Source organism: Opisthocomus hoazin, unplaced genomic scaffold (assembly GCF_030867145.1).
Source record: "Opisthocomus hoazin isolate bOpiHoa1 unplaced genomic scaffold, bOpiHoa1.hap1 HAP1_SCAFFOLD_118, whole genome shotgun sequence".
Taxonomy (NCBI): Eukaryota; Metazoa; Chordata; class Aves; order Opisthocomiformes; family Opisthocomidae; genus Opisthocomus; species Opisthocomus hoazin.
The window spans coordinates 35,576-62,449 of NW_027448931.1; the positions used below are offsets into that span (position 1 = coordinate 35,576).

The following is a 26,874-nucleotide window of genomic DNA, read 5'->3' on the forward strand; positions in this document are numbered from 1 at the left end:
TCCCCTATACATCCCCTATACCCCCCTGGACCCCCTACTGCCGCCCCTATATAGCCCTCCTAAACCCCTATACCACTCCCCTAGCCCCCTATAGACCATTATATACTGCTATGGCTCCTATATGCCACCTAAACCCCCCCATACCTCCTCATGTAGCCCCTATAGCCCCTATATAGCTCCTATAGCCCCTATACATCCCCTATACCCCCCTGGACCCCTACTGCCGCCCCTATAGAGCCCCCCTAGCCCCCTATACAACTCCCCTAGCCCCCTATAGACCATTATATACTGCTATGGCTCCTATATGCCACCTAAACACCCCCATACCTCCTCATGTAGCCCCTATAGCCCCTATATAGCTCCTATAGCCCCTATACATCCCCTATACCCCCCTGGACCCCCTACTGCCGCCCCTATAGAGCCCCCCTAGACCCCTATACAACTCCCCTAGCCCCCTATAGACCATTATATACTGCTATGGCTCCTATATGCCACCTAAACCCCCCCATACCTCCTCATGTAGCCCCTATAGCCCCTATATAGCTCCTATAGCCCCTATACATCCCCTATACCCCCCCTGGACCCCCTACTGCCGCCCCTATAGAGCCCCCCTAGACCCCTATACAACTCCCCTAGCCCCCTATAGACCATTATATACTGCTATGGCTCCTATATGCCACCTAAACCCCCCCATACCTCCCCATGTAGCCCCTATAGCCCCTATACATCACCTATACCCCCCTGGACCCCCTACTGCCGCCCCTATAGAGCCCCCCTAGACCCCTATACAACTCCCCTAGCCCCCTATAGACCATTATATACTGCTATGGCTCCTATATACCACCTAAACCCCCCCATACCTCCTCATGTAGCCCCTATAGCCCCTATATAGCTCCTATAGCCCCTATACATCCCCTATACCCCCCTGGACCCCCTACTGCCGCCCCTATAGAGCCCCCCTAGACCCCTATACAACTCCCCTAGCCCCCTATAGACCATTATATACTGCTATGGCTCCTATATGCCACCTAAACCCCCCCATACCTCCCCATGTAGCCCCTATAGCCCCTATACATCACCTATACCCCCCTGGACCCCCCACTGCCGCCCCTATAGAGCGCCCCTCGCCCCCTATAGGGCCCCCTGACAGCCCATACTACTCCCCTAGCCCCCTATAGACCATTATATACCGCTATGGGTCACCTATAGCCCCCTATGGACCCCCATAGACCCCCTAGAGCCCCCCTATACACCCCGCGGGGGCGGGCGGGGAATCCCCGCCGGACCCCGCCCCCTCCGCGTCCCGCAGCCAATGGGAGCGGCTAGGGGGCGGGGTCGCGGGCGGGACCCAGCTCTCCGGGGGCGTGGCTTCTCCGCCGCCATAAGAGCACCGCCCCCGGCCGCCATTTTGTGAGATGAAGATGACGATGGCGGCGACAGCTTCGTCGGGTCCCGGGCGGGGTTGGGGTCACCCGAGGGGTTCCCCGGTGGCCTCAGCCCTTCCCCACCCCGGTATTTCACCTTCGAGCCTCCGGTAGGGGCGAGCTGCCCGCCCAGGCCCCGCCGCCGGCACCGGCGAGTCCTTTACCCGCCCGTTGTGAGTACCGACCCCCCCCCCCCCCCCCCCCCCGTGTCTGAGGTGGTTCCGTCCACCCCCACTCCGTGCGTCTGCTGCGGCGGGCAGGGTCAGGCCCATTTGCCGGAGGGGAAGGGGGGGGTGAGTCACTTCCTCTCCCCCCCCCCCCGCCACGCCTGACTCACCCCCACCTGCTGCCCGGGGGAGGGACCTGGGGGTGAATTCCTCCCCCCCGGGGTGGTATTTCCCACCCCCCCGGCCGTGTTTATTTGCCCCCGGGGGGGTTTGCCCCTGTTACCCTTCCGGAAGCTAAGCAGGGTCGGGAGGGGTTGCCCTTGGATGGGTTTCCTAACCCTGCTCCTGGAGAGTTATTTGCCCCGGGGGGGTGTATTTACCCCAAGAGTGGAAGTTATTTGCCCTTGGGGATAGTTAATTGCCCCAGGGGTGGAAGTTATTTGCCTCTTGTGGGGGGTTAATTGCCCAAGGGGGGGGTATTGCCCCTGTTACCCTTCTGGAAGCTAAGCAGGGTCGGGAGGGGTTGCCCTTGGATGGGTTCCCTAACCCTGCTCAGGGGGAGTTATTTGCCCTGGGGGGTGTATTTACCCCAAGGGTGGAAGTTATTTGCCCTTGGGGGTAGTTAATTGCCCCAGGGTGGAAGTTATTTGCCCCTTGGGGGAATTTATTTGTTCCAAGGGGGTATTGCCCCTGTTACCATTCTGGAAGCTAAGCAGGGTCGGGCAGGGCTGCCCTTGGATGGGTTACCTCACCATGCTCAGGGGGAGTTATTTGCCCCGGGGGGGGGGTGTATTTGCCCCATGGGTGAGAGTTATTTGCCCTTGGGGGGGGTAGTTAGTTGCCTCAGGGGGCTGTATTTGCCCTGGAGGTGGAAGTTATTTGCTCCTTGAGGGTAATTTATTTGCCCCAGGGGGGTATTACACCTCTGTTACCCTTCTGGAAGCAAAGCAGGGTCGGGGGGATTACCCTTGGATGGGTTCCCTAGCCCTACTCATGGGGAGTTATTTGCCCCGGGGGGGAATTTATTTGCCCCGGGGGGGGGGGGGGGGGGGGTTTGCCCCTGTTACCCTTCTGGAAGCTAAGCAGGGTCGGGAGGGGTTGCCCTTGGATGGGTTCCCTAACCCTGCTCCTGGAGAGTTATTTGCCCCGGGGGGGGTGTATTTACCCCAAGGGTGGAAGTTATTTGCCCAGGGAAGAGTTTATTTGCCCTTGGGGGGGAGTTATTTGTGTGATTTGCCCCAAGGGGGGTAATTACCCCAGCTACCCTTCTGGAAGCTAAGCAGGATCAGGGGGGTTTGCCCTTGGATGGGTTCCCTAACCCCGCTCAGGGGGAGTTATTTGCCCTTGGGGGGTAGTTAGTTGCCCCAGGGGTGTATTTGCCCCAGGGGTAGGGATTACTTGCCCCCGGGGGGGATTTATTTGCCCCAAGGGGGGGGTAATTACCCCAGCTACCCTTCTGGAAGCTAAGCAGGGTCGGGAGGGTTTACCCTTGGATGGGTTCCCTAAGCCTCATCAGGGAGTTACTTGCCCCCAGGACGAGATATTTGCCCCGAGGGGGGTATTTGCTCCAGACAGGTGGGTTCTTACCCCATTTTGTTGCCCCCCAGGTGCGGCGGCCGCCCCCGCCGGAGGAGCCGAACGCGGCGAAGCGGCTCCTGGTGCTGCTCTTGGCCGTGGTGAGCGCCCAGGTGTACAGCGCGCCCGGCGACACGACGCCCGAAGCACCCGTCGTGACACCCGAAGCACCCGTCGCGACCCTCGAGGCACCCACGGTGACACCCGCGACGCCCGCCGTGACATCCCTGCCCGGGGACGGAGCTCTGCTCAGGACTGCCACGCCAACCTCGACGCCCGGTGCGACGCTGGCAGGGACCCCGGCAGCACCCATGGGTGCCTCTTGCCCCCGCCTGCTGCTGTCCCCTGCCCTGCGGCCCCACAACTGCACGGCTGGAGGTACCCGCCCGCTGAGGGGGCACCCGGGACCCTCGGGGTGGCACCCAGCACCCCCGCCACGACCTCAGGGCTGCACCCGACACGCTGGACTGAGCACCACGCACCCATGGGTGCTCCTCACCTCACCCTCGGGGCGTCACCCCGGCACCCCAGGGACGCACTACAGCGCCCGTCACCCCGGCCTTAGGCCTGTGACGGCACCCAGCACCCATGGGTGCCCCTCATCGCGCACTTTGGGGGGGCATTCAGCACCTATGGGTACCCCTACCTCACTTTCGGGGCTGCCCCCAGCACCCATGGGTGCCCCTCACCCAACCTCGGGGCTGCTCACCTCACCCCCCCCCCCCCCCCCGAGTATTTATTTATTGTATTTATTCCGCGGTTATTTAATTGCCGGTTATTTATGTTTATTTAATTGGGGGTTATTTAAGGCCGTTTGGAGGTTATTTAATAATTGCTGTTAATTAACGTGAGTCGCTGCTGGGTCTTTGTTGGCACGTGAGAAAAATTGGATTTTCCAGAGGTTTTGCCCCAATTTCCAGGCTGGGGGAGGGGCGGAGACGCCGTTTCAGGGCGGGCACCGATGCCATGAATGAAAAAAACCCGCTATTTTAGGCAGAAAAACATCATTTTTCACCCCGATTCGGCCGCGGGACGCGCTCGGGCGCCCGGTTTCTCTTTATTGAACCCGGCTCGGAGGCGCCGCTGGGATACAAAGTCACAAAAGTACCAAAACCCGAAAAAAAAGAGAATTTTTCTTTTTAAAAAAAAGCTGAAAACAGTTTTTTTTTTTTTTTACCCAAATCTGGGGTTTTTCACCCCGATAATGGCACTTGGGGAGCGTCGTTGCCGCCCGGCTGCGCCGAAAAACCCCGCACGAGACACATGACAGCAGGAAAAAAATCCCAAACAAAATAATTTTCCCCATCGAATGCGGACGGGACCAACCCCCCCCACCCCCCCCCCCCCCCCCCCCAAAATAATCGGCCCCGAAAGAGCAAAACTGAGCAAAAAATGGGGGAAAAAACCCCAAAAACCCCTTTTCTGCTTCCGTTTTTGACCAGTTCCTGCCTAGGATTTGGTAAATTTTGGGTCGTGCTCGGCGGGGCTTTAAAACACAGTGGGAGGAGGAAGGGGGGGGGGGGAAGTTCATTAAAAAGTGTCTTAATTAGGTGGGAAATTGATTGGGTTTGCTCCTCTCTGCCCCAAAAGCCGAGGGGTGGCGGTGGGTGCTGTCTCCCCCTTGGGTCATGGGGACGGTGGCTGCGTCTACCCGCTGTGAAAAGGCGGTCATTTGGTTAAAAGGGTTAAAAATGGAAAGGGGGAGGTCCCCTGATCCCTAATTAGCTTGTTAATTAGCCACCAAGGCTGAATGGATCAAGCTGGGAAGAAGAAGACCCCTGAAGATGGGTCTTGGAGGCCAACTCCAGTTGGGTGTTGGGGTGAGCGGCTGCGGGGGGGGGAGGAGGGAGGTGGTGGCCATGATCTGGGTTGGAGAAGCTCCCTCATCTCCTAATTAGGGAGATCATTAATTAGCCACAAAGCCTGAATGGCTCCAGGTGGGAAGCAGCAGCTCCCCCAAGGATGGGTCTTTGAGGCCAACTCCAGTTGGGTGTTGGGTGAGCGGCTGGGGAGGTGGGGGGGGGGGGGAAGGTGGGGCCATGGTCTGGGTTGGAGAAGCTCCCTCATCCCCTAATTAGGGAGATCATTAATTAGCCACCAAGGCTGAATGGATTGAGCTGAGAAAAAGAAGCCCCCCCCAACGATGGGTCTTTGAGGTCGACTCCAGTTGGGTGTTGGGCGAGCGGCTGGGGAGGTCAGGAAGGAGGATGGAGCCACGGAATGATGGGGACCTTCCCATCCTCTAATTAGAAGGATCATTAATTAGCTGTGAAGCCCAAACAGCTGTGGGCAGGAACAAGTGTCTCCCCCCCAACGATGGGTCTTGGAGGTCAACTCCGGTTGGGTGTTGGGCGAGCGGCTGGGGAGGTTGGGAAGGAGAATGGAGCCACCAAATGATGGGGGATGTTCCCATCTAATTAGAGAGATCATTAATTACCCATGAAGGCCGAAGGGCAGGGACAACGCTCCCCCCTCAACGATGGGTCTTGGAGGCCAACTCCAGTTGGGTGTTGAGCGAGCGGCTGGAGAGGTCGGGAAGGAGAATGGAGCCACCAAATGATGGGGGATGTTCCCATCTAATTAGATTATTAATTAACCATCAAGCCCAGATGGCTCTGGGCAGGGACACGCTCCCCACCCCAACGATGGGTCTTGGAGGCCAACTCCAGTTGGGTGTTGGGCGAGCGGCTGGGGAGGTCAGGAAGGAGGATGGAGCCACGGAATGATGGGGACCTTCCCATCCTCTAATTAGATTATTAATTAACCATGAAGCCCAAACGGCTCTGGGCAGGGACAAGTGTTCCCCCCCAACGATGGGACTTGGAGGCCAACTCCAGTTGGGTATTGGGCGAGTGGTTGGGGAGGTTGGGAAGGAGGATGGAGCCACCAAATGACGGGGGACGTTCCCATCTAATTAGAGAGATCATTAATTACCCATGAAGGCCGAAGGGCAGGGACACGCTCACCCCTCAACGATGGGTCTTGGAGGCCAACTCCAGTTGGGTGTTGGGCGAGCGGCTGGGGAGGTCGGGAAGGAGGACAGAGCCACCAAATGATGGGGGATGTTCCCATCTAATTAGATTATTAATTAACCATCAAGCCCAGATGGCTCTGGGCAGGGACACGCTCCCCACCCCAACGATGGGTCTTGGAGGCCAACTCCGGTTGGGTGTTGGGCGAGCGGCTGGGGAGGTTCAGGAGGACGACGGAGCCCCGGCCAGGGCCGGGCCCCGCTCAGTTGATGAGGGAGGAGGTCTGGGGCCCCGAGGCGGGCGCCGAGGGGAAGGACGGGTGGGGGGAAGGCGCGGGCCGGGAACGAGAGGGCCCAGGGCAGCTCCAAGGGGGAGCTGGAGAGGGGAGGGATGGGCAGCGGCGATGGGGAGGAGGGGAAGGAGGCCGCCAAACCACCCAACGGCGGGGAGAAGGCGGCGCTGGAGAAGGCGCCGGAGGCCGGGACGGGGCTGGCGGCGGCGGCGGTGGCTTTGGGCTTGTCCCCGGCGTGGGTGCGTTGGTGGCGGTTGAGGTGGGAGCTGCGGCTGAAGCACTTCCCGCACTCGGGGCACTTGTAGGGCTTCTCGCCGGTGTGGACGCGGTGGTGGATGGTGAGCTCGGAGCGTTGGATGAAGCTCTTGCCGCACTCCGGGCAGCGGTAGGGCTTCTCGCCGAGGTGGGTGCGTTGGTGGGTGAGGAGGTTGGAGGAGACGCTGAAGCACTTGCCGCACTCGCCGCAGCGGTAGGGCTTCTCGCCGGTGTGCATCCGGCGGTGGATGGTCAGGTCCGACTTCTGGATGAAGCCCTTCCCGCAGTCACCGCAGGCGTAGGGTTTCTCGCCGGTGTGGATCCGGCGATGCTTCACCAGCGCCGAGCGTTGCCCAAAGCCCTTCCCGCACTCCCCGCACTTGTACGGTTTTTCCACCGCCGCCGTCTCGCCGCCATCCGCTCCCCTCCCGCAACCCGTCCACTGTTGACCACAGGCGGACGCGACCCAACCGCGCCGGCCCGGTTCTTCCCCGCAATCCGGGCAGGCTGGGGGCTGCCCCGCCGTCCCCCCCGGCGCCGTGGGCGCGTTGGTGCTTGAGCAAAGCGGCCCCTTGAGCGAAACACCGCCCGCACTGGGCGCAGCGGAAGAGGCGGCCGTGCCGGTGGGCGGCCAAGAAGCCGGCGAGATGTTCAGGACAACGATACGCCGCCCGTTCGGCCGCGTGGATCTTCTGGTGGCGGTCGAGGTGGGAGCTGACGCTGAAGCTCTTCCCGCATTCGGCGCAGGCGTAGGGGCGTTCGCCGGTGTGGACGCGTTGGTGACGTTCCAGGTCGGAGCGTTGGATGAAGCCTTTGCCGCAGTCGGCGCAGGCGAAGGGCCGCTCGCCGGTGTGGATGCGCCGGTGTTGGGTGAGGTTGGACCGCGGCTGAAGCTCTTCCCGCAGTCGCCGCAGCGGTGAGGCCGCTCGCCGCCGTGCGTCTTGCGGTGTTTGGCCAAGGCGGAGCGTTGGGCGAAGGTCTTGCCGCATTCGGCGCAGCGGTGAGGAGCCGGTGAGCCGTCCGGCGGCGGAGGTCGAGGACGGGGTTGGGCGGGCGGACCGGGCCGCCGGCGTGGGTCCGGCGATGCCGGTCGAGGTGGGAGCTGACGCTGAAGCGTTTGCCGCAGTCGCCGCACGGGTACGGCCGCTCGCCGGTGTGCACGCGCCGGTGCCGCTCCAGGTCGGAGCGTTGGATGAAGCCTTTGCCGCAGTCGCCGCAACGGTGCGGCCGCTCGCCGGTGTGGATTCGCCGGTGCTGGGCGAGGTTGGACCCGCGGCTGAACCCTTTCCCGCAATCCCCGCACCGGTGCGGTTTCTTCCGCGCCGCGGTCCGGTTGCCGGCACCGGCGTCCGCACTCGGCGCAACGCCGCGGTTTGGCCGGGTTCCGCGTCCCGCACGCGGCGCAACCGCCCCGGGGCGACGCCGACGCCGCGACCTTCTTGCCCCCGGTGGTTTTACCGGTGGCGGGGGGTTCGCCCGCTCGCCCCTCGTCTCGGCGTTGATCGGCGTCTTCCGGCGCCGTCTCCTCGCCGTCCCGCGGCGCCGCGTCGTCCTCCGTCCCGCTCCCGGTGCCGGCACCTGCACCGCGGTGAAGAACCATGAGTGACCCCCGGGGCAACACCCCCCTAAAATTAATTTTGAGCCCCCCAACATGGGAAACGTCATCTAACGTCATCTAGAAGCTCAACAAGACCTTGGACGTGGTGTCCCCCAACGACCTTCTAAGTTGGAGAGATGTGGGGTTGATGGCGCCATGGTCTCACCACCCCGGCCACCGGCACGTCGGAGGGTAGGTGACATCACGGCCATCATGGACACTGTCCGTGCCCTCCACGTGCCACCATCGTCCCATTGACATGGTCCTCCACCACGTCCTCCTCTCTCAGGTGGACGGAGTCAATGGCCGGACCGTTGGGTGGATCAGGAATTGGGGGGGGTGGTGGCATCTGGAGCATCGTGGTCAACGGCTCCACGTCTGGATGGAGACCACTGACCAGTGGTGTCACTCCGGGGTGGAGGGTGGTGGCATCTGGAGCATCGTGGTCAACGGCTCCACGTCTGGATGGAGAACACTGACCAGTGGTGTCACTCCGGGATGGAGGGTGGTGGCATCTGGAGCATCGTGGTCAACGGCTCCACGTCTGGATGGAGAACACTGACCAGTGGTGTCACTCCGGGGTGGAGGGTGGTGGCATCTGGAGCATCGTGGTCAACGGCTCCACGTCTGGATGGAGAACACTGACCGGTGGTGTCACTCCGGGGTGGAGGGTGGTGGCATCTGGAGCATCGTGGTCAACGGCTCCACGTCTGGATGGAGACCACTGACCAGTGGTGTCCCTCAGGGGTACGTACTAGGACCAGTACTGTTCCATATCTTCATCAACCACATAGATGGTGGGGCCGAGGGCACCCTCAGCACGTTTGGAGGTGACCCCAAGCCAAGGGGGGTGGTTGATGCTCTGTGGAGGTGACCCCAAGCCAAGGGGGGTGGTTAATGCACTGGAGGGAAGGGATCCATTCAGAGGGACCTCATGAGGTTCAACCAGGCCAAGTGCAAGGTCCTGCACCCAGGTCAGGGCAACCCCAGATGTGGACATGGGTTGGGGGGATGAAGGGATGGAGGGTGGAGAAGGACTCGGTTGATGAGAAGCTCAACATGACCCAGCAGCGATGCTCCCCCTCTACTCTGGTGAGACCCCACCTGGAGACCCACGTCCAGGGCTCCTCAGGACAAGAAGGACCTGGTAGAGCGGGTCCAGAGGAAGCCACGAAGATGACCCAAGGGCTGAGACACCTCTGCTATGACGAGAGGCTGAGAGAGTTGGGGTTGGTCAGCCTGGAGAGGAGAAGGCTCCAAGAGACCTCATGGTGGCCCTTCAGTTTTTGATAGGACCCGTAGTGACAGGGCGAGGGGGGAATGGTTTTAAGGCAAAAAAAGAGAAATTCGGGCAAGATCTAAGGAAGAAATTCTTCATGGCGAGGGTGGTGAGACACTGGAAGAGGTTGCCCAAAGAGGCTGGAGATGCCCCATCCCTGGAAGTGTTCAAGGCCAGGTTGGACGGGGCTTTGAGCAACCTGATCTGGTTGGAGATGTCCCTGCTCATGCTGTAGATGAGGTCCCATCAAAGCTGAGGAGCCTTCAAAGGTCTCTTCCAACCCAGACTCTTCTATGATGCTATGGACAAGGCTTTGAGCAACCTGATCTGGTTGGAGATGTCCTTGCTCATGGAGTAGGTGAGGACCCTTCAAAGGTCCCTTCCAACCCAGATTCTTCCGTGACTATGGAGAGGGCTTTGAGCAACCTGATCTGGTTGGAGATGTCCCTGCTCATGGTGTAGATGAGGTTCCATCAAAGCTGAGGACCCTTCAAGGGTCTCTTCCAACCCAACCCATTCCATGATTCTATGAAAACCAAGTGCCCAAAGCTGCCCCCACCCCACGTCCCACGGGATGACCCCAGAATGGTTGAGGGTCTTGGGAAGGGTCTTGGGATGGTCTTGGGGAAGGTCTTGGGAAGGTGGCCCCCCAAATTTACCTCCATCCTTGGGTGGTTTCTTGCGGTTCCGGCGCTTCCCCCCCTGCCCCTGCTCCCTCACGAGCTCCCGCAGCATCTTCTCCACCTGGGTCCTCCCGGCCGTCTGCAGGATCAGGCCCAGCTGCCGGCGTAAATCGGGGTTCGCCCCCCCATCACTGGAGCCGGCCCCCGCCGAGGGTTGGACCTGGGTGGGCTCCGGTTGACCCTGCTCGCCCTCCGCTTCCACGCCTGGAAGAAACGCCGTCAGACTCCCAAAAACCCGAGGGATTCACCCCAATTTGGAGGTTCCCCCAAAAATCCGAAGGAATTCACCCCAATTTGAGGGGTCCTCAGATCCTAAGGAATTCTTCCAAATTTGAGGGGTTCCCAGAAATCCTAAGGAATTCACCCCAAGTTGCAGGGTCCTAGAATCCTAAGGAATTCACCCAAATTGAGGGGTCTCCAAAAAAACTAAGGGGTTCATCCAAATTTGAGGGGTCCCCAAAAATCTAAGGAATTCACCCAAATTTGGATGGGTCCTCAAAACCTAAGGAATTTGTAAAAATTTGGGGGGATCCCCAAAAACCTAAGGGATTCTCCAAATTTTTAAGTTCCCCCAAAATCCGAAGGAATTACCCCAATTTATGGAGTCCTCAAATCCTAAGGAATTCTCCCAAATTTACGGGATCCTCAAAATTCAAGGAATTCACCCAATTTTAAGTTCCCCAAAAACCTAAGGAATTCTCTCAAATTTTGAGGTTCCCCCCAAAATCCTAAGGAATTCACCCAAATTTACGGGGCCCGCAAATCCTAAGGAATTCTCCCAAATTTGGGGAGTCCCCAAAATCCTAAACAATTCACCCCAAATTTATGGGATCCTCAAAACCCAAAGAATTCACCCAATTTTCAAGGTCCCCAAAATCCTAAGGAATTCACCCAAATTGGGGTCTCCCCAGAAAACTAAGTAATTCTCCCAAATTTGAGAGGTTCCCAAAAATCCTAAGGAATTCACCCAAATTTATGGAATCCTCAAAACCCAAGGAATCCATCCAATTTTCAAGGTCCCCAAAATCCTAAGAAATTCACCCACATTTACAGGATCCTCAAAACCCAAAGAATTCACCCAATTTTTAAGGTCCCCAAAATCCTAAGGAATTCACCCAAATTTTGAGGTTCCACAAAAACCTAAGGAATTCTCCCAAATTTACGGGGTCCTCAATTCCTAAGGAATTCTCACAAATTTGAGGGGTTCCAAAAAATCCTAAGGAATTCACCCAAATTTACGGGATCCTCAAAACCAAGGAATTCACCCAATTTTTAAGGTCCCCAAAAACGTAAAGAATTCACCCAAATTTTGAGGTTCCCCCAAAAATCCCAAGGAATTCTCCCAAATTTACGGGGTCCTCAATTCCTAAGGAATTTGTGAAAATTTGGGGGGTCCCCAAAAACCTAAGCAATTCACCCAATTTTCAAGGTCCCCAAAATCCTAAGGAATTCACCCAAATTTTGAGGTTCCCCCAAAAATCCCAAGGAATTCTCCCAAATTTACGGGGTCCTCAATTCCTAAGGAATTTGTGAAAATTTGGGGGGTCCCCAAAAACCTAAGGAATTCACCCAATTTTCAAGGTCCCCAAAAACCTAAGGAATTCTCCCAAATTTTGAGGTTCCCCCAAAAATCCTAAGGAATTCACCCAAATTTATGAGATCCTCAAAGCCCAAGGAATTCTCCCAAATTTGGAGAGTCCCCCAAACCCGAAGGAATTCACCCAGATTTTGAGGTTCCCCAAAAACCTAAGGAATTCACCCAAATTTTGAGGAGTTCCCCAAACCCAATTAATTCTCCCAAATTTGAGGATTTCCCCAAAACCCTAACGAATCCACCCAAATTTGTGGCGTCCCCAAAACCCCGCGGACTCCCCCCAAAGTCGGGGTCCCCCCCGGAGCCCCCCCCGACTCACCGGACACCAGCCCCCGCCTGCGGTGGGACTCGGCGAAGGCGGTGATGCGGGGCCAGCTGATCGCGATCTCCTCGGCTGCCGGGAAGAAGGTCGGGTCCTCAGGCGCCCGGACACCCCGGTGACGGGCTCCGGCACCCCCATTTCCCCCCATTTCCCCCCCAAAACCCCCTCCGTTTCGGGGCGAAACGCTCCAAATTTGGGCAAAACCTCGAACTGGGGAAACTGAGGCAGCGGGCGGTACCCGACCCCCCCCAACCCCCATCCTGAAGGCCACGGGGTGCTTGCGGGCCCCCCCCCCCAAATCGTGACAGTGTCCCCAACCCACACGAGGTGCTGAGGACCCCCAAAATGACCCCGACCCCCCCTCAAATCGGGACTTCCCGGGGTCCCCCCCCCCCCCCATGCCCCTTACCCAAGGAAATCACGTTCTCGTAGTTCTCCTGCATGGTGACCCCCAAAAAATTGGGGGGTGCTGGGGGTCCCAGCTGGGCGGCGTCACCCCACAACCAAAAGCCCGACCCCTGCAACAGCAAGAGACCCCCCCCATCCCCGTTAGCACCCCAATATCCCCCCCCTTTTCTCTATGGTGCGGATGGTGTCAGGGTCTCTGGGTGCCCCCCCCCCCCTTGCACCCCAAATTTTCCAGGGCTGTGCACCCCGATCCCCAGGGTGTCAGCAGCCGCGTGCCCTGTGACGGCTTTTTGGGGGGGGCCATGGGGATGCACCCCGCTTTTTGGGGTGCTCTGGGGATGCTCACACGATTTTTGGTGTCCCCAGGGGCTCTTCACCCACTTTTTGGGGTGCCCAAGGGATGTACCCCCGCTTTTTAGGGTGCCATGGGGACGTGCCTGCTCTTCGGGGTGCTCAGGGGCTCTTCACCCACTTTTTGGGGTGCCCAGGGGATGCTCACACGATTTTTGGGGTACCCAGGGGCTGCTCATGCACTTTTTGGGGTGCTACGGGCATGCTCAAACGATTTTGGGGGTCTCCAGGGGTTCTTCACCCACTTTTTGGGGTGCCCAAGGGATGTACCCCACTTTTTAGGGTGCCATGGGGACGTGCCTGCTCTTCGGGATACTCAGGGGCTGCTCATGCACTTTTTGGGGTGCTACGGGCATGCTCAAACAATTTTTGTGGTCCCCAGGGGTTCTTCACCCACTTTTTGGGGTGCCCAGGGGATGTACCCCGCTTTTTAGGGTGCCATGGGGTTGTGCCTACTCTTTGGGGTGCCCAGGGGATGCTCACACACTTTTTGGGGTCCCTAGGGGCTCTTCACCCACTTTTTGGGGTGCTCAGGGGACGTGACTGCTCTTCGGGGTGCCCAGGGGATGTACCCTGTTTTTCGGGGTACCAGGGGACGTGGATGCTCTTTGGGGTGCTCAGGGGATGCTCACGTGATTTTTGGGGTGCCATGGGGATAAACCCTTCTCTTTGGGGTGCCCAGGGGCTGCTCATGCACTTTTTGGGGTGCTACAGGGATGCTCAAATTATTTTTGTGGTCCCCAGGGGTTCTTCACCCACTTTTTGGGGTGCCCAGGGGATGCTCACACGATTTTTGGGGTCCCCAGGGGCTCTTCACCCACTTTTTGGGGTGCTCAGGGGTGCACCCCGCTTTTTAGGGTGCCATGGGGACGTGCCTGCACTTCGGGGTGCCCAGGAGATGCTCACACGATTTTTGGGGTGCCCGGGGGATGCACCCTGCTTTTCGGGGTACCCAGGGGATGCTCAAACGTTTTTGGGGTGCCCAGAATCTGCCCCCCCCAATCTTTGGGGTACCCACAGCCTCCCACCGCTGCCCCCTCCCCTAAAAACATCCCCCCCCTTCCAGATTTTGGGGTCCCCAGCCGGGGGATGGGGGGGGAGGAGGAGGGAGACCCCACCAGCGACCACCCCGGGGCGGGGGGATATGGGGGGAACCCCCCCCCCTAAGTTACCTGCGGAGTTGTGGGGGGGGGGGGGCCCACAACGGGGGTTCCCGGGGGTCCCCCCCAAGCTCCGGGGACTCCTCTCGCCGAGCACCGGTCCCGGTGGGGGCGGCTCCCGGTGTGACCCGGATACAGTGAAGCCGCCTCCTCCTCCTCCTCCTCCTCCTCCTCCTCCTCCTCCTCCTCCTCCTGCCAGGGCCCTCTAGCGGCCCCCGCCTCCGGTTCACCCCCCCCTTAACCCCCCCCACTCCACCGATCCCTCCCCAGATCCCAGTTCCCCCCCAATCTCCCCCACCGGTGCCCCCGCCACCCCATGGGAGCTCAGCCCCTCTAGTAGACACTGGAGAATCTTCAGTGAAGGATGCTGGGGGGGGGGCGCCCCCCCAAGCCATGGGAGCTCAACCCCTCGAGTAGACATTGGAGAATCTCCAGTGAAGGATGCTGGGGGGGGGGTCACCCCACTGCCCTCTGCACCCCGACTCTGTCCCGTGGAGACCCTCTAAGGGGAGGGGGGGTCAAATGTGGGGGGCCGGAGCCCCAAATTCATCAGTTGGAGGGCGGGGGGGGGGGGGCAAATGTACCCTCAGGGGTTACTGGTGGGGCCCCCCTTGCCCAGGAGGTGCCCAGGATGCCCAAGGTGATGCTCAACTTGGTTGTCACCCATGGAGATGCCCATGGAGATGCCCATGGAGATGCCCAAGGAGATGCCCAAGTTGGTTGTCGCCCATGGAGATGCCCAAAGTGTTGCCCAAGGACATGCTCAGGTTGGTTGTTGCCCAAGGAGATGCCAAAGGAGATGCCCAAGGAGATGCCCAAGTTGGTTGTTGCCCATGGAGTTGCCCATGGATTTGCCCAAGGAGTTGCCCATGGAGGTGCCCAAGTTGGTTGATGCCCAGGGAGATGCCCATGTTGTTTGTTACCCAAGGAGCTGCCCAAGGAGATGCCCAAGTTGTTACCCAAAGATATGCCCAAGGAGATGCCCAAGGAGATGCCCAAGTTGGTTGTTGCACATGGAGATGCCCAAAGAGTTGCCCAAGGAGATGCCCAAGTTGTTGTCCAAGGAGATGCTCAAGTTGTTGCCCAAGGAGATGCCCAAGTTGGTTGTTGCCCAAGGAGATGCCCAAGGAGATGCCCAAGGAGATGCCCAAGTTTTTTCCCGAGGAGTTGCCAATGGAGATGCCCAAGTTGGCTGATGCCCAGGGAGATGCCCATGTTGTTTGTTGCCCAAGGAGATGCTCAAGGAGATGCCCAAGGAGTTGCCCATGGAGATGCCCAGGTTGTTTGTTGCCCAAGGAGTTGCCCAAGGAGATGCCAAAGGAGATGCCCAAGTTTTTTCCCAAGGAGTTGCCCATGGAGATCCCCAAATTGTTGCCAAAGGAGTTGCCCAAGATGCCCAAGGAGATCCTCCTTGGAGATCATCCTTGTACCCAATGAAGGCAGAGGATCTTCCCCCTTGGAGATCCTCTCTGGACCTACTCAAGGCAGAGGATCTTCCCCCTTGGAGATCCTCTTTGGACTTACTGAAGCCGGAGGATCTTCCTCCTTGGAGATCCTCCTGGACCCAATGAAGGCAGAGGATCTTCCTCCTTGGAGATCCTCCTGGACCCAATGAAGGCAGAAGGCTTTTGGGGATTTGGGGTTGGGTGTATTTGGCCGCCCCCCCCACCCGAGGTGACCCCCAAACCACAGGAGGAGCTGGGATTCACGGCTCCTCCGAGGAGAAGAAGCCACCCACTGGGTTTTGCACTAAGCTATTTTTATTGACCATACAAAGACAGCTCCTGCTCCTCTTGGGAAGAGATGGACCCGGCACGACCGCCACCCCGAAACCGCCAGGAACCCCCCGGATTTGTGCCCTGCTCCCGTCCCTGAAGCCCACCCCAAGGGTCCACCTCTTTTCAGCTGGGAGATACCTGGAGGTGACCCTCCCCGTGATCTCCCGGGGATTTCCTTCCAGCCATGGGTGGTGCCACCTCCTCTCCGTCACCGGCGGGTTCCCACCATGAGCTCCTCGCACGCGTGGGGTTGATCGAAGAACCGAAACAGATGTCCCCGCGCCAGCTCGGGGCCAAACCCACCCTTGGTCCCACCTCCTGTCCCCAACGGCCTCCAGCTCAACCCAACGCGTTGGGTTCCTCCAACCGCTGGTGGGCTCCCGCTCAATAAATACAATAAATACGTTAAATAATCGACGCGCGCTGAAGCCGAACGGCGACACGTGGTTGGTGGTGGGTGGGGGTGGCCACCCAGGCTTGTTTCTTCACAACAAAGCCCCTCAAAATGGGGATATTTCACCCCAAAACAGCGTCATTCGGGAGGTGGTTGGCGTCACCGCGCCCCTGAGAGCGGTTGGGGGGGGTCGGGCTTTGGGTGTTGGTCAAGGCTGGGAGGTGGGATGGTCAAGGGATGAAGCCACCTTAGATATTTCGGGGCGCAGATGGTCTCTCCGAGATTGGCAAGGAGCCGGTGGGATCTTGCCACCCCCAACCACTCGGCGCCTCCCCGGCTGCTTGCCGCCGGCTCCCCAACACCCACGGAAGGTTGGTTTCTCCCGGGGACCACGCGTGGAGGAAGAGCGCGGTTGGGTTGTCCCGATGGCCGTTGGCAGGGTTGGGTCTGACTTGTCGAAGGGGACCCCCCCCACCCCTCAAATCCCACGCGGGTGCCCCCCACCCCCAGCCCCATCTCCATCCTCCCCTATCTACCCTACCTTCCTACTCTACCCTACGAAAACTACGTCCTCGGGGCCGGGGTTGGTGCCACCCATCACCAGCTTGGGAGCGCCCAACCCCGCGGCACCCATCGCGCACGGGGTGGGGGGGACAGGAGCCACCTGGGGTGGGGGTGGGTGTCAACCCTACGTGTGTGTGTCCCCCCCCCCAGCCCTTTCTCCCCGCTTAACGGGGCGTCGGCTCCTCCGGTGTCTCCTCCTCGCCGTGGCTCCGGAGATGCCGGCGCAGGTGGGCGCCGACGCCGAAACGCCGGCCGCACCGCGGGCACGGGAAAGGCTTCTCGCCGGCGTGCGCCCGCCGGTGCTTGGCCAACGCCGAACCGTCGGCAAACGCCTTGCCGCAGTCGGGGCAGGCGTGCCGGGGCCCGGCGTGAGCCCGTTGGTGCTTGTGGAAGTGGAGGGTGCTGTTGAAGCTCTTCCCGCAGTCGGCGCAGACGTGGGGTTGGCCACCGGCGTGGGTACGTTGATGCCGGTAGAGGTGGGAGGTCCTGCCGAAACGTTTGCCGCAGTCCCCGCACTGGTAGGGCCGTTCGCCGGTGTGGATGCGTTGGTGCCGTTCCCAATGGGAGCTCCAGGAGAAACTCTTCCCGCAATCGCCGCAACGATACGGTTTCTCCACGCCGCCGCCGCCGCCGCCGTGGAGGCTACGCCGATGCCGGGCGTACTGCGCGCGGGCGCCGAAGGCTTTACCGCACTCTTCGCAACGGAAAGGGCCGTCGCCCAAGTGAAGGCGTTGGTGCTTGACCAACGCCGGCCCGTCGCCGAAACTCTTCCGGCACAAGGTGCACTTGTAGGGTCGTTGACCGGTGTGGGTGCGTTGGTGGCGGTCAAAGTGGAGGGTGCTGCCGAAACTCCGCCCGCAGTAGGTGCAGATGTAGGAGCGCCCGCCGGCGTGGGTGCGTTGGTGCCGGTAGAGGTGGGAGCTGCGGCTGAACCGCTTGCCGCACTCCGGGCACTGGTAGGGCTTCTCGCCGGTGTGGACGCGTTGGTGCCGGTCAAAGTGGGAGCTCCAACTGAAGCTCTTGCCGCAATGGCCACACTGGAAGGGGAGGCGGCCGGTGTGCGACCGTTGGTGGGTCACCAGCTCCTTGTTGCGCCGAAAACTCTTCCCGCACTCCTCGCATTTGTACGGCAAACCACGCGGCGGCGGCGGTGCTGGTGGGCGGGGCCTCTCGGCGGCATGAGCCCGTTGGTGCCGGTAGAGGTTGGAGCTGACGTTGAAGGTCTTGCCGCAGTGGAGGCAGCGGTAGGGTCGCTCGCCGGTGTGGGTCCGCCGGTGTTTGCCGAAGTGGGAGCTGCAGCTGAAGGTCTTGCCGCACTCGCCGCACTCGTAGGTCTTCTGCAAGACGATGATGCTGGGGAAATCGGAGAAGGAACCGGCTCCCGAGCCGGTTTTACCGCCCCGGCGACCTCCGGCCGCGCCGGGGGAGTCGATCTGCTGGACCACGGTCCAACGGAGGGTCTCGTGCGGCGGGCTCCGGTCGCCGGGCGGCTCCTCCTCGGGGTGACCCAAGAAGGCGGTCGGATCCAGCTCGACGATCTCGGGGTCGCCCGCCAGCGGGGGGTCCGGCTCTGGGTCGCTCGGTGTCCCTGGGAGAGCAGAGAGGGGTGGTCAAGCCCAGGGGGGAAGAACTGGGATGAAGACCCCCTTCCAATAGGACCATCAAGAAGGTTGGGTTGGTGTACCCCATAACTTTGAGCTTCTTGGCACGGCCTTGGCATGAAGACCCCCTTCCCCAGCACGGCCTTGAGATGAAGACCCCCTTCCCATCGGACCGTCAAGAGGGTTGGGTTGGTGCACTCCATAGCTATGAGCTTCTCAGCACGTCCTTGGGGTGAAGACCCCCTCCCCATGGGACCATCAAGAGGGTTGGGCTGGTGTACCCCATAGCTATGAGCTTCTCGGCACGGCCTTGGGATGAAGACCCCCTTCCCCGGCATGGCCTTGAGATGAAGACCCCCTTCCCTTGCGACCATCAAGAGGGTTGGGTTGGTGCACCCCATAGCTATGAGCTTCTCGGCACGTCCTTGGGTTGAAGACCCCCCTTCCCATGGGACCATCAAGAGGGTTGGGCTGGTGTACCCCATAACTATGAGCTTCTGGGCATGTCCTTGGGTTGAAGACCCCCCTTCCCATGGGACCATCAAGAGGGTTGGGCTGGTGTACCCCATAGCTATGAGCTTCTCAGCACGTCCTTGGGACGCAGGACCAAGGATGTGGGTTCCATCTAGGGGTGGACACCCCGAGATGCCCATGGGGGGGTCTCCATCCCCTTCCCAAGGCCGGAGGTCAACAAGGATCCCCCCCCCCACCGCCATCTTCCTCACTTACTCTGCATCACCAGGGGGTCGTAGGCGTCCTCCTCCCCGTCGCCCCCAAAAAGCGCCGTCTGCTCTGGCTCTGCAGCCCCCCAGGGATCCATCGCCCGCTTCCGCCCCTCCCTCGGTGACACGGGGACCCTGGAAGGGCGAGAGCACCCCGTCACCCTCCCGCACCCCGAAAGCATCGCTGGCCTCTCGGTGAAAGTTGGGGTTCAGGGGTCCCAGCGTGAGGAAGAGTTTTGGGGTCCTGGGTTGTGGCCCGTCCCCATGGGTGACACCGGCGTTCGGGGGGGGACACCCAAGGCCAGTGTGGGGTGGTGGGTCCTGGTGGGTGACGGTGGGGGCCAGCGTAGGACCACGCTGGGCACCCCAGGGGCAGCAGGAGGTGGAGGAGACCCCCCGGTCCCCCCATCCCCGCTCCCCACTGGGGTGGTGTGGGACGGAAGGGACCCCCCGAGCCCCCCACCCCACCAGATCTATATGGGATGGAGGGGAGCCCCCTGGACCCCCATTCCCGGCCCCCCATCCCCACTCCCCCCCAGGCCCATAGGGATGGAGGGGACCCCCCCGGACCCCCATTTCCCTCCCCACCAGGCCAATAAAGGATGGAGGGGACCCCCCCAGACCCCCATCCCTACACCCCACTGGGTCAATACAGGATGGTGAGGACCCCCCCAGACCCCCATTTCCCTCCCCACCGGGTCTATACGGGATAGAGGGGACCCCCTGGCCCCCCATTCCCAGCCCCACATCCCCGCTCCCCACCGGCTCTATACGGGATGGTGGGGACCCCCCCGGACCCCCATTCCCCTCCCCACCAGCTCTATAGGGGATGGTGGGGACCCCCTGGCCCCCATTCCCAGCCCCCCCCCCATCCTCACTCCCCACCAGGCCCATAAGGAAAAGAGGGGACCCCCCTGGCCCCCCCATCCCCGCTCCCCACTGGGTCAATACAGGATGGAGGGGACCCCCCCGGCCCCCCATTCCCCTCCCCACCAGGCCAATACGGGATGGAGGGGACCCCCTGGACCCCCCATTCCCAACCCCCCCCCATCCCCACATCCCACCAGGCTCATAAGGAAAGGAGGGGACCCCCCCTGGCCCCCCATTCCCAGCCCCCCATTCCCACTCCCCACCGGGTCCCTATGGGAGGGAGGGGGGCCCCCAGCCCCACCGGGCCTATACGGGATGGAGGGGACCCCCCCCGGACCCCCATTCCCCTCCCCACCGGCTCTATACGGGATGGCGGGGACCCCCCCCAGACCCCCCCACCCCCGCTCCCCACCGAGGATCAAGGGGACCCCCCCCCCACCCCCCCGATCGGGGACAAAGCCGGGCGGCGCCGGGGGGGGGGGGGGAATGGGGCGGGGGGGGGGGGGGGCTCTCCGCTACCTGCCACCCCCAGCTTGGTGGGGGGGGGGGTGGGGGGGTGGGAAACACGACGACAACGCGACCCCCCCTCCCCCACCCCCCCTAACCCCCCCCCCTCCCCAAAAAACAACCACAAAGGCGGCTGCGCTGACTCCGCTCCTTTCGGTCCCGGCGCCTTTCAGCTCGTGGCCGTGTATTCCCCCCCCCCAACCCCCCCTTTCCCCTTAACCCCCCCCCCCCCCCCCCCCTTCCCCTTCCTGTCTAAGGGGGGGGCCCCCCCCCTCCTTTCCCCGGTCCCGGTTGCTCCATCCCCTTCCTGTGTGTCCGGGCTCAGCGAGCCCGGCGTGCAACAGCCCCGCCGCCCCCCACCCTCGGGGCTTCTCCCCCCCCCAACCCCCACCCTTAAATCCCCCCCCCCCTTTAAATCCCCCTCCCCCCCCACCTTTTAAATCCCCCCCCCCCCCGCTGCTCCGGCATCTCCGCATCCCTCCGGTACCAGGTAACGGGGGGGGAGGGGAAGGGGGAGACCCCGGGGATTGGGGGGGGGGGAAGGGGGGGGCACACCCCACCTGGCCGCGCCCCAACGCCCCCCCCAGACCCCCCCGGAGAGGTTGAGGGGGGTCCCCATCCTCGTCCCCCCCCTCCTATTTTCCCTCCGCCTCCGCCTCGCTCACCCCCCCCATCCAGCCGCGTTCCCCCCCAAACCCCCTCCCCTTACCCTCCCCACCCCCCCCTTACCCCCCCACATTCCCATTGCCCCCCATATTCCCATTGCCCCCCCATATTCCCACTGCCCCCCCCGCCTCTACCCCCCCCCAAATCCCCCCCCTTCCAGCCGCGATTTTCATTCCCCCCCCCCAGCCCCGTTGCATTTTACCCCCCCCCATTATATTCCCGTGGCCCCCCCCCCTTTAATTCCACCCCCTTCCCTCCCCCTCGCTTGCATCGCCCCCCCCCAGCCCCTCCCCCGCTCCCCGGGGTCACCCCACCCCCTATTTCAGTGCCCCCACTCAGGGAGGGATCAGGGAGGGGGGGGGGGTCGGGGCTGGGGGTGCTTTGGGGTGAAGCACCCCCAAAAAAAAACCCCTGGGGGGGTCTGGGTGGGGGGGTGGCACCCCAGCACCCATTGCCACCCCGCGACCCTCCCGGGGCGACGCGGGGATCCGCCGCGTGGTCCTTACATCATGGGGAGGTGGGGGATGCCCCCAATTTGGGGGGTCTCCCAGTCAACCCCAGTACCTGAACTGGAACCGTTTGCGTTGTAGGGATTGGGGACCCCCCCCCGACCCCCCGGGACGAGCCGGGAACCCCCGACCCCCCCCCGACGAGCCGGGACCACCGGGACGAGATGCAGGAGAGCTACGAGAGCGTCATCTCCCTGGGTGAGCCTTCTCATCCCCCCCCCCCTTAATTTCTCCCTAATTTACGATTATTCCAGAATTAATTAATCATTAATTAATCATTAATTAATCAATCAATTAGCGGCTGGGCTGAAAAACGCCAAAACCGCCGCGATTGGGCTCAAATAGAGCCTGGGGTGGGGGGTGGGGGTTGAACCCGGGCGCCGTCTCCGACCGCGGTTTCGCGGCGCCGATGCGCTTGGCCGTCCCCATTTCGGGGTTGGAATTCGTATTTTTGGGGCCATCCCCGTGGTGGCGTTGGAATTCATATTTTTGGGGGTCAAAAAGAGGTGAAATCGGCGTCCGCCTCTCTCCCGCAGCCGAGGAAATCGCCATCAGTTGGCCGCGGATCACCGCCTTCGCCGAGTCGCACCGGAGGAGGGGGCTGGCGGCCGGTAAGTCGGCGCCGGGGCGGGTGCCGGCGATGACCAAGAGCGTCTTGGAAGTCCTAAAACCATGAGTTTGTTGGGTGGAAGGGAGCGGGATGGCGCCGGCCGCGGCCGCCGCGACGCCGGGAGGACGCGGGCGGCCAACCGGTTGGGTTTTCGGCGTCGGGGGTCGATCCTCACCCCCCCTTTTTATCCCCCCCGGCGCCGTAGACGATGGGTTGTTGAGCGAGAACGAAGAAGACCCACCGCCGGGCGGGTGCCGGCGATGACCAAGAGCGTCTTGGAAGTCCTAAAACCATGAGTTCGTTGGGTGGAGGGGAGTGGGATGGCGCCGGCCGTGGCCGCCGCGACGCCGGGAGGGACGCGGGTGGCCAACCGGTTGGGTTTTTGGCGGCGGGGGTCGATCCTCACCCCCCCTTTTTATCCCCCCTGCCGCCGTAGATGATGGTTTGTTGAGCGAGAACGAAGAAGACCCGCTGCCGAGCGAGCCGGAGAAGGTCGACGCTGAAGCAACGCCGGCGGGGAAGCCGAAAGGACCTGGCCCCGCCGGTGGGGAGAGCCCGAAGCCCAACGACGGCACCCAAAAACCGGAGAACCCACCCAGAAAACCGCCCGGCAAGCGCCAGGCGAAATCGAGCCACCGGAGCTTCAAGAAATTCCCCCCGCGGAGCTTCCTCGGCCACGGCCGCTGCCACGACTGCGGCAAAGCGTTGGCCTTCGCCTCGGCCTTCAACAAACGCCGGCGCGCGGCGACCGAACGACCCCACCAATGCCCCGAATGCGGCAAATCTTTCCGGCTCAGCTCAACCCTCGTCACCCACCAACGCCGGCACGCCGGCGAGAAACCCTACGAGTGCCCCGACTGCGGCAAGACCTTCGGCGTTGGGTCGGCCTTCATCCAACATCAACGGGTCCACGCCGGCGCGGCGCCTTGCCAATGCGGCGTCTGCGGGAAGACGTTCCCGGCGGGCGCCGGGTTGGTGAAGCACCAAAAGCTGCACCTGGAGGAGAAACCCTACAAATGCGGTGACTGCGGGAAGGGCTTCAACTGGAATTCCCACCTGGAGCGGCACCGCCGGATCCACACCGGCGAAAAACCCTACGCCTGCCCCGAATGCGGGAAGAGCTTCAGTTGGAGCTCCCACCTCGACCGGCACCGCCGCACCCACGCCGCCGCCGGCCAACCCGCCTGCCGTTGCGCCGATTGCGGTCGTCGCCCGGCGCCGCGCGCCGCCGACGGCGCCGAGACCCCCGAGGAGAAGCCGTCACGGTGCGGCGAATGCGGGAAGGGCTTCGCCAAGAGCGCGGCGTTGGCCAAGCACCGGCGCCGCGCCCACGCCGGCGAGAAACCCTACAAGTGCGGCGAGTGCGGGAAGGGCTTTGGCTTGAACGCTGCGTTGCTCCAGCACCAACGGAGCCACGCCGCCGGCAAACCCTACCAATGCGGCGACTGCGGGAAGAGCTTCGCCTGGAGCTCCCACCTCGACCGCCACCGGCGCATCCACGCCGGCGAGAAGCCCTACCGCTGCGGCGACTGCGGGAAGAGCTTCTCCCAGAGTTCCCACCTGGAGAGGCACCGACGCGTCCACACCGGCGCCGAGCAACCTTGCCAATGCGCCGATTGCGGGAAGAGCTTCTCGGCCTCCAACAAACGCCGGCGGCTCTTGACCGGCGCCGAACGGCCGTGTAAGTGCGCCGACTGCGGGAAGAGCTTTCTTTGGGGTCCCCGTGCGCGTCCGGCGCCGGAGAGGACCCACAAGTGCAGCGAGTGTGGGAAGAGCTTCACGTACCGGGCGGAGAACGTCAAGCACCAAGGGACGCAGACGGGGGAGAAGCCCTACACCTGCCCCGAGTGCGGGAAGAGCTTCGGGCAGAATTCGGCGCTGGTGAAGCATCGCCGGATGCACACGGGCGAGAAGCCCCTACAAGTGCGGGGAGTGCGGGAAGAGCTTCAGCGTCCGCTCCAACCTCATCAAGCATCAACGGACCCACCTCGGCGAGAAGCCCTACAAGTGCCCCGACTGCGGGAAGGGCTTCATCCAGAAGTCGGACCTCACCAAGCACCGCCGGATGCACACCGGCGAGAAGCCCTACAAGTGCGACGTCTGCGGCAAATGCTTCAGCGTCTCCTCCAACCTCATCAAGCACCAACGCATCCACCTCGGCGAGAAGCCCTACCAGTGCCCCGAGTGCGGCAAGAGCTTCATCCAACGCTCCGAGCTCACCATCCACCACCGCGTCCACACCGGCGAGAAGCCCTACAAGTGCCCCGAGTGCGGGAAGTGCTTCAGCCGCAGCTCCCACCTCAACCGCCACCAACGCACCCACGCCGGGGACAAGCCCAAAGCCACCGCCGCTGCCGCCAGCCCCGTCCCGGCCTCCGGCGCCTTCTCCGGCGCCCCCTTCTCCCCGCCGTTGGGCGGCTCGGCGGCCCCCATCCCCTCGCTGGCCTCCTTCCCCACCTCCCCCTCGCCGCTGCCCATCCCTCCCCTCTCCGGCTCCCCCTGGAGCTGCGTGGGCCCTCTCGTTCCCGGCCCGCGCCTTCCCCCACCCGTCCTTCCCCTCGGCGCCCGCCTCGGGGCCCCAGACCTCCTCCCTCATCAACTGAGCGGGGCCCGGCCCTGGCCGGGGCTCCGTCGTCCTCCTGAACCTCCCCAGCCGCTCGCCCAACACCCAACTGGAGTTGGCCTCCAAGACCCATCGTTGGGGTGGGGAGCGTGTCCCTGCCCAGAGCCATCTGGGCTTGATGGTTAATTAATAATCTAATTAGATGGGAACGTCCCCCGTCATTCCGTGGCTCCGTCCTCCTTCCCGACCTCCCCAGCAGCTCGCCCAACACCCAACTGGAGTTGGCCTCCAAGACCCATCGTTGGGGGGGGAGCGTGTCCCTGCCCTTTGGCCTTCATGGGTAATTAATGATCTCTCTAATTAGATGGGAACGTCCCCCATCATTCCGTGGCTCCATTCTCCTTCCCAACCTCCCCAACCGCTCGCCCAACACCCAACTGGAGTTGGCCTCCAAGACCCATCGTTGGGGTGGGGGGGGGCTTGTTCCTACCCAGGGCCATTCAGGCTTCATGGGTAATTAATGATCTCTCTAATTAGAGGATGGGAAAGTCCCCCGTCATTCCGTGGCTCCATCCTCCTTCCCGACCTCCCAGCCACTCGCCCAACACCCATCCTGGGTTGACCTCAAAGACCCATCGTTTGGGGGGGCTTGTTCCCACCTGGAGCCGTTCAGCCTTCGTGGGTAATTAATGATCTCCCTAATTAGGGGATGAGGGAGCTTCTCCAATCCAGACCACGGCCCCACCTCCCTCCTCCCCCCCCCTGCCCCTGACCTCCCCAGCCGCTCGCCCAACACCCAACTGGAGTTGACCTCAAAGACCCATCGTTGGGGGAGCTGCTTCTTCCCACCTGGAGCCGTTCAGCCTTGGTGGCTAATTAATGATCTCCCTAATTAGGGGATGAGGGAGCTTCTCCAATCCAGACCGTGGCCCCTCCTCTATCCTCCCCAGCCGCTCGCCCACCACCCAACCTGGGCTGACCTCAAAGCGTTGGGGAGGGCCTGGTTCCCACCGGGAGTCGTTCAACCTTCGTGGCTAATTAATCACCTCGCCGCCGACACTGGGTGCTCCCCCTCGGCGTCCCCCCAGCTCCTTACCGGGACCCCGACCTCCATCCCAGTCCCCCCACTCCCCGTCCCCACGTCCATCGTCGGTGTCCTCCCAAAACATCTCCCCACCTCGCCCATCGGATCACGGTCAACATCATCACCCCCATCCGGATCCCACCTTCTCCTCCCACCTCGGAGCATTTTTGGGAGAAAAAACGGCAAAAATGGGGTTTTTCCCCAGCCGCCGCGTTGCCCTCTGCCCGCCCCGGAGCCACCATGAGGGACTCGGGGACATTTCCACGTCCCTGTCTCCTGCGGCGTCCCCCGGAGCTCGTCTGACCCCACGTCGTTCCGCAGCGACGGAGCCCGTTGGGGGCTTTCTTCGTTTATTTTTAATTATTTTTATTTTCCCTTCGGAAAGAAAAAACTTTCGGGGCAAAACCCCGCGAATCCGTGACGTCGTTTTTCAGGCACTTAATGGAATATTTTTGGGGTTTGGAGTTTGGTTTTTTTTTTCCCTCCACGCGGACTTTGCCAAAACTTTTCGTGTTTTTTTTTTTATTATTATTATTATTATTATTGCCGATTTTCCTGAATTTTTAGATTTGTGTTCGCTCCGTCCCTCGGGGCAGGATGCGACACCTTCCGGTACTGTCGGGGAAAAAGGTGGCGGCGGAGCTTATTTTTTTGTTGCCGCCTGAAATCTCGCTTTCTCCCTGTTAATGGGGGAGCGAGGGCTTCTTGGGGGAAAAGAAACGAAGAAAATTTTGAATTTATTAAGCTGAAGATATTTCCAACAGGAAGCAGAGACTGACCTGAATTTGTTTGACGTTTTCGTTAGAATAGAGATAAATGCAAGATTTGTCCCGACAAGGTGCTGCCTTGACATAAATAATGAAATCTTGCCTTGGGGGACTGAGAGGCATCGGGACAGGGCCCCAGAGAGGCTGTGGGCTCTCCATC

At 61.6% G+C, this 26,874-nt stretch overlaps 4 protein-coding genes across 6 annotated transcripts in view; 3 read left to right on the plus strand and 1 right to left on the minus strand.

Annotated features, from left to right (window-relative positions):
- LOC104327445 (epithelial discoidin domain-containing receptor 1-like) overlaps nt 1–1,147 on the plus strand; it is a 23,306-nt gene extending 22,159 nt beyond the window's left edge. Inside the window, 1 exon segment of the mRNA XM_075412194.1 lies at nt 995–1,147. Coding sequence (XP_075268309.1) covers nt 995–1,147 — 153 coding nt within the window.
- Nucleotides 1,148–1,194: 47 nt separating this feature from the next.
- On the plus strand, nt 1,195–4,012 carry LOC142359828 (uncharacterized). The gene is made up of 3 exons (XM_075412196.1): nt 1,195–1,198; nt 1,416–1,597; nt 3,199–4,012. The coding sequence occupies exons 1-3, from the start codon at nt 1,195–1,197 to the stop codon at nt 4,006–4,008; spliced, it is 996 nt and encodes a 331-aa protein (XP_075268311.1). The 3' UTR covers nt 4,009–4,012.
- Nucleotides 4,013–4,521: 509 nt separating this feature from the next.
- LOC142359841 (uncharacterized) lies at nt 4,522–20,703 on the minus strand. 3 transcript variants are annotated; one of them, XM_075412231.1, is made up of 6 exons: nt 20,638–20,703; nt 19,146–19,273; nt 17,087–18,403; nt 7,793–7,992; nt 7,369–7,572; nt 4,522–7,091 (listed from the first exon to the last, which is right to left on the minus strand). In XM_075412231.1, exons 2-6 carry the CDS (start codon nt 19,234–19,236, stop codon nt 6,255–6,257), a joined length of 2,649 nt encoding a protein of 882 aa, XP_075268346.1. In that variant the 5' UTR covers nt 19,237–19,273; nt 20,638–20,703; the 3' UTR covers nt 4,522–6,254. The 3 variants fall into 3 exon arrangements, with proteins under 3 accessions (XP_075268346.1, XP_075268344.1, XP_075268345.1); XM_075412229.1 differs by lacking the exons at nt 17,087–18,403; nt 19,146–19,273; nt 20,638–20,703 and adding exons at nt 10,221–10,448; nt 12,158–12,232; nt 12,570–12,678; nt 14,092–14,195 and having other exon boundaries at nt 4,522–8,263; XM_075412230.1 differs by lacking the exons at nt 4,522–7,091; nt 7,369–7,572; nt 7,793–7,992 and having other exon boundaries at nt 15,853–18,403; nt 20,641–20,689.
- Nucleotides 20,704–20,788: 85 nt separating this feature from the next.
- Nucleotides 20,789–26,250, plus strand: LOC142359829 (uncharacterized). Its single transcript, XM_075412197.1, is given in 7 exon segments — nt 20,789–21,005; nt 21,772–21,888; nt 22,227–22,301; nt 22,737–24,214; nt 24,216–25,003; nt 25,228–25,376; nt 25,952–26,250. Coding segments are annotated over 6 exon segments (2,823 nt in total). The 5' UTR covers nt 20,789–21,005; nt 21,772–21,854.
- The last annotated feature ends 624 nt before the right edge of the window (nt 26,251–26,874 follow it).

Excerpts from the sequence above, each read along its gene's own strand:
- LOC142359828 (XM_075412196.1), top strand. Across the intron at positions 1,598-3,198 it reads GAGTCCTTTACCCGCCCGTT|GTGCGGCGGCCGCCCCCGCC; the intron begins GTGAGTACCGAC and ends GTTGCCCCCCAG.
- LOC142359841 (XM_075412231.1), bottom strand. The coding sequence starts at position 19,236 with ATGGATCCCTGGGGGGCTGCAGAGCCAGAGCAGACGGCGCTTTTTGGG. Across the intron at positions 18,404-19,145 it reads CGACCCCCTGGTGATGCAGA|GGACACCGAGCGACCCAGAG; the intron begins GTAAGTGAGGAA and ends CTGCTCTCCCAG. Across the intron at positions 7,993-17,086 it reads GCACGCCGGCGAGAAGCCTT|ACCGGTGCGGGGATTGCGGG; the intron begins TCCCGTGCCCGC and ends GGAAGAAACCGC.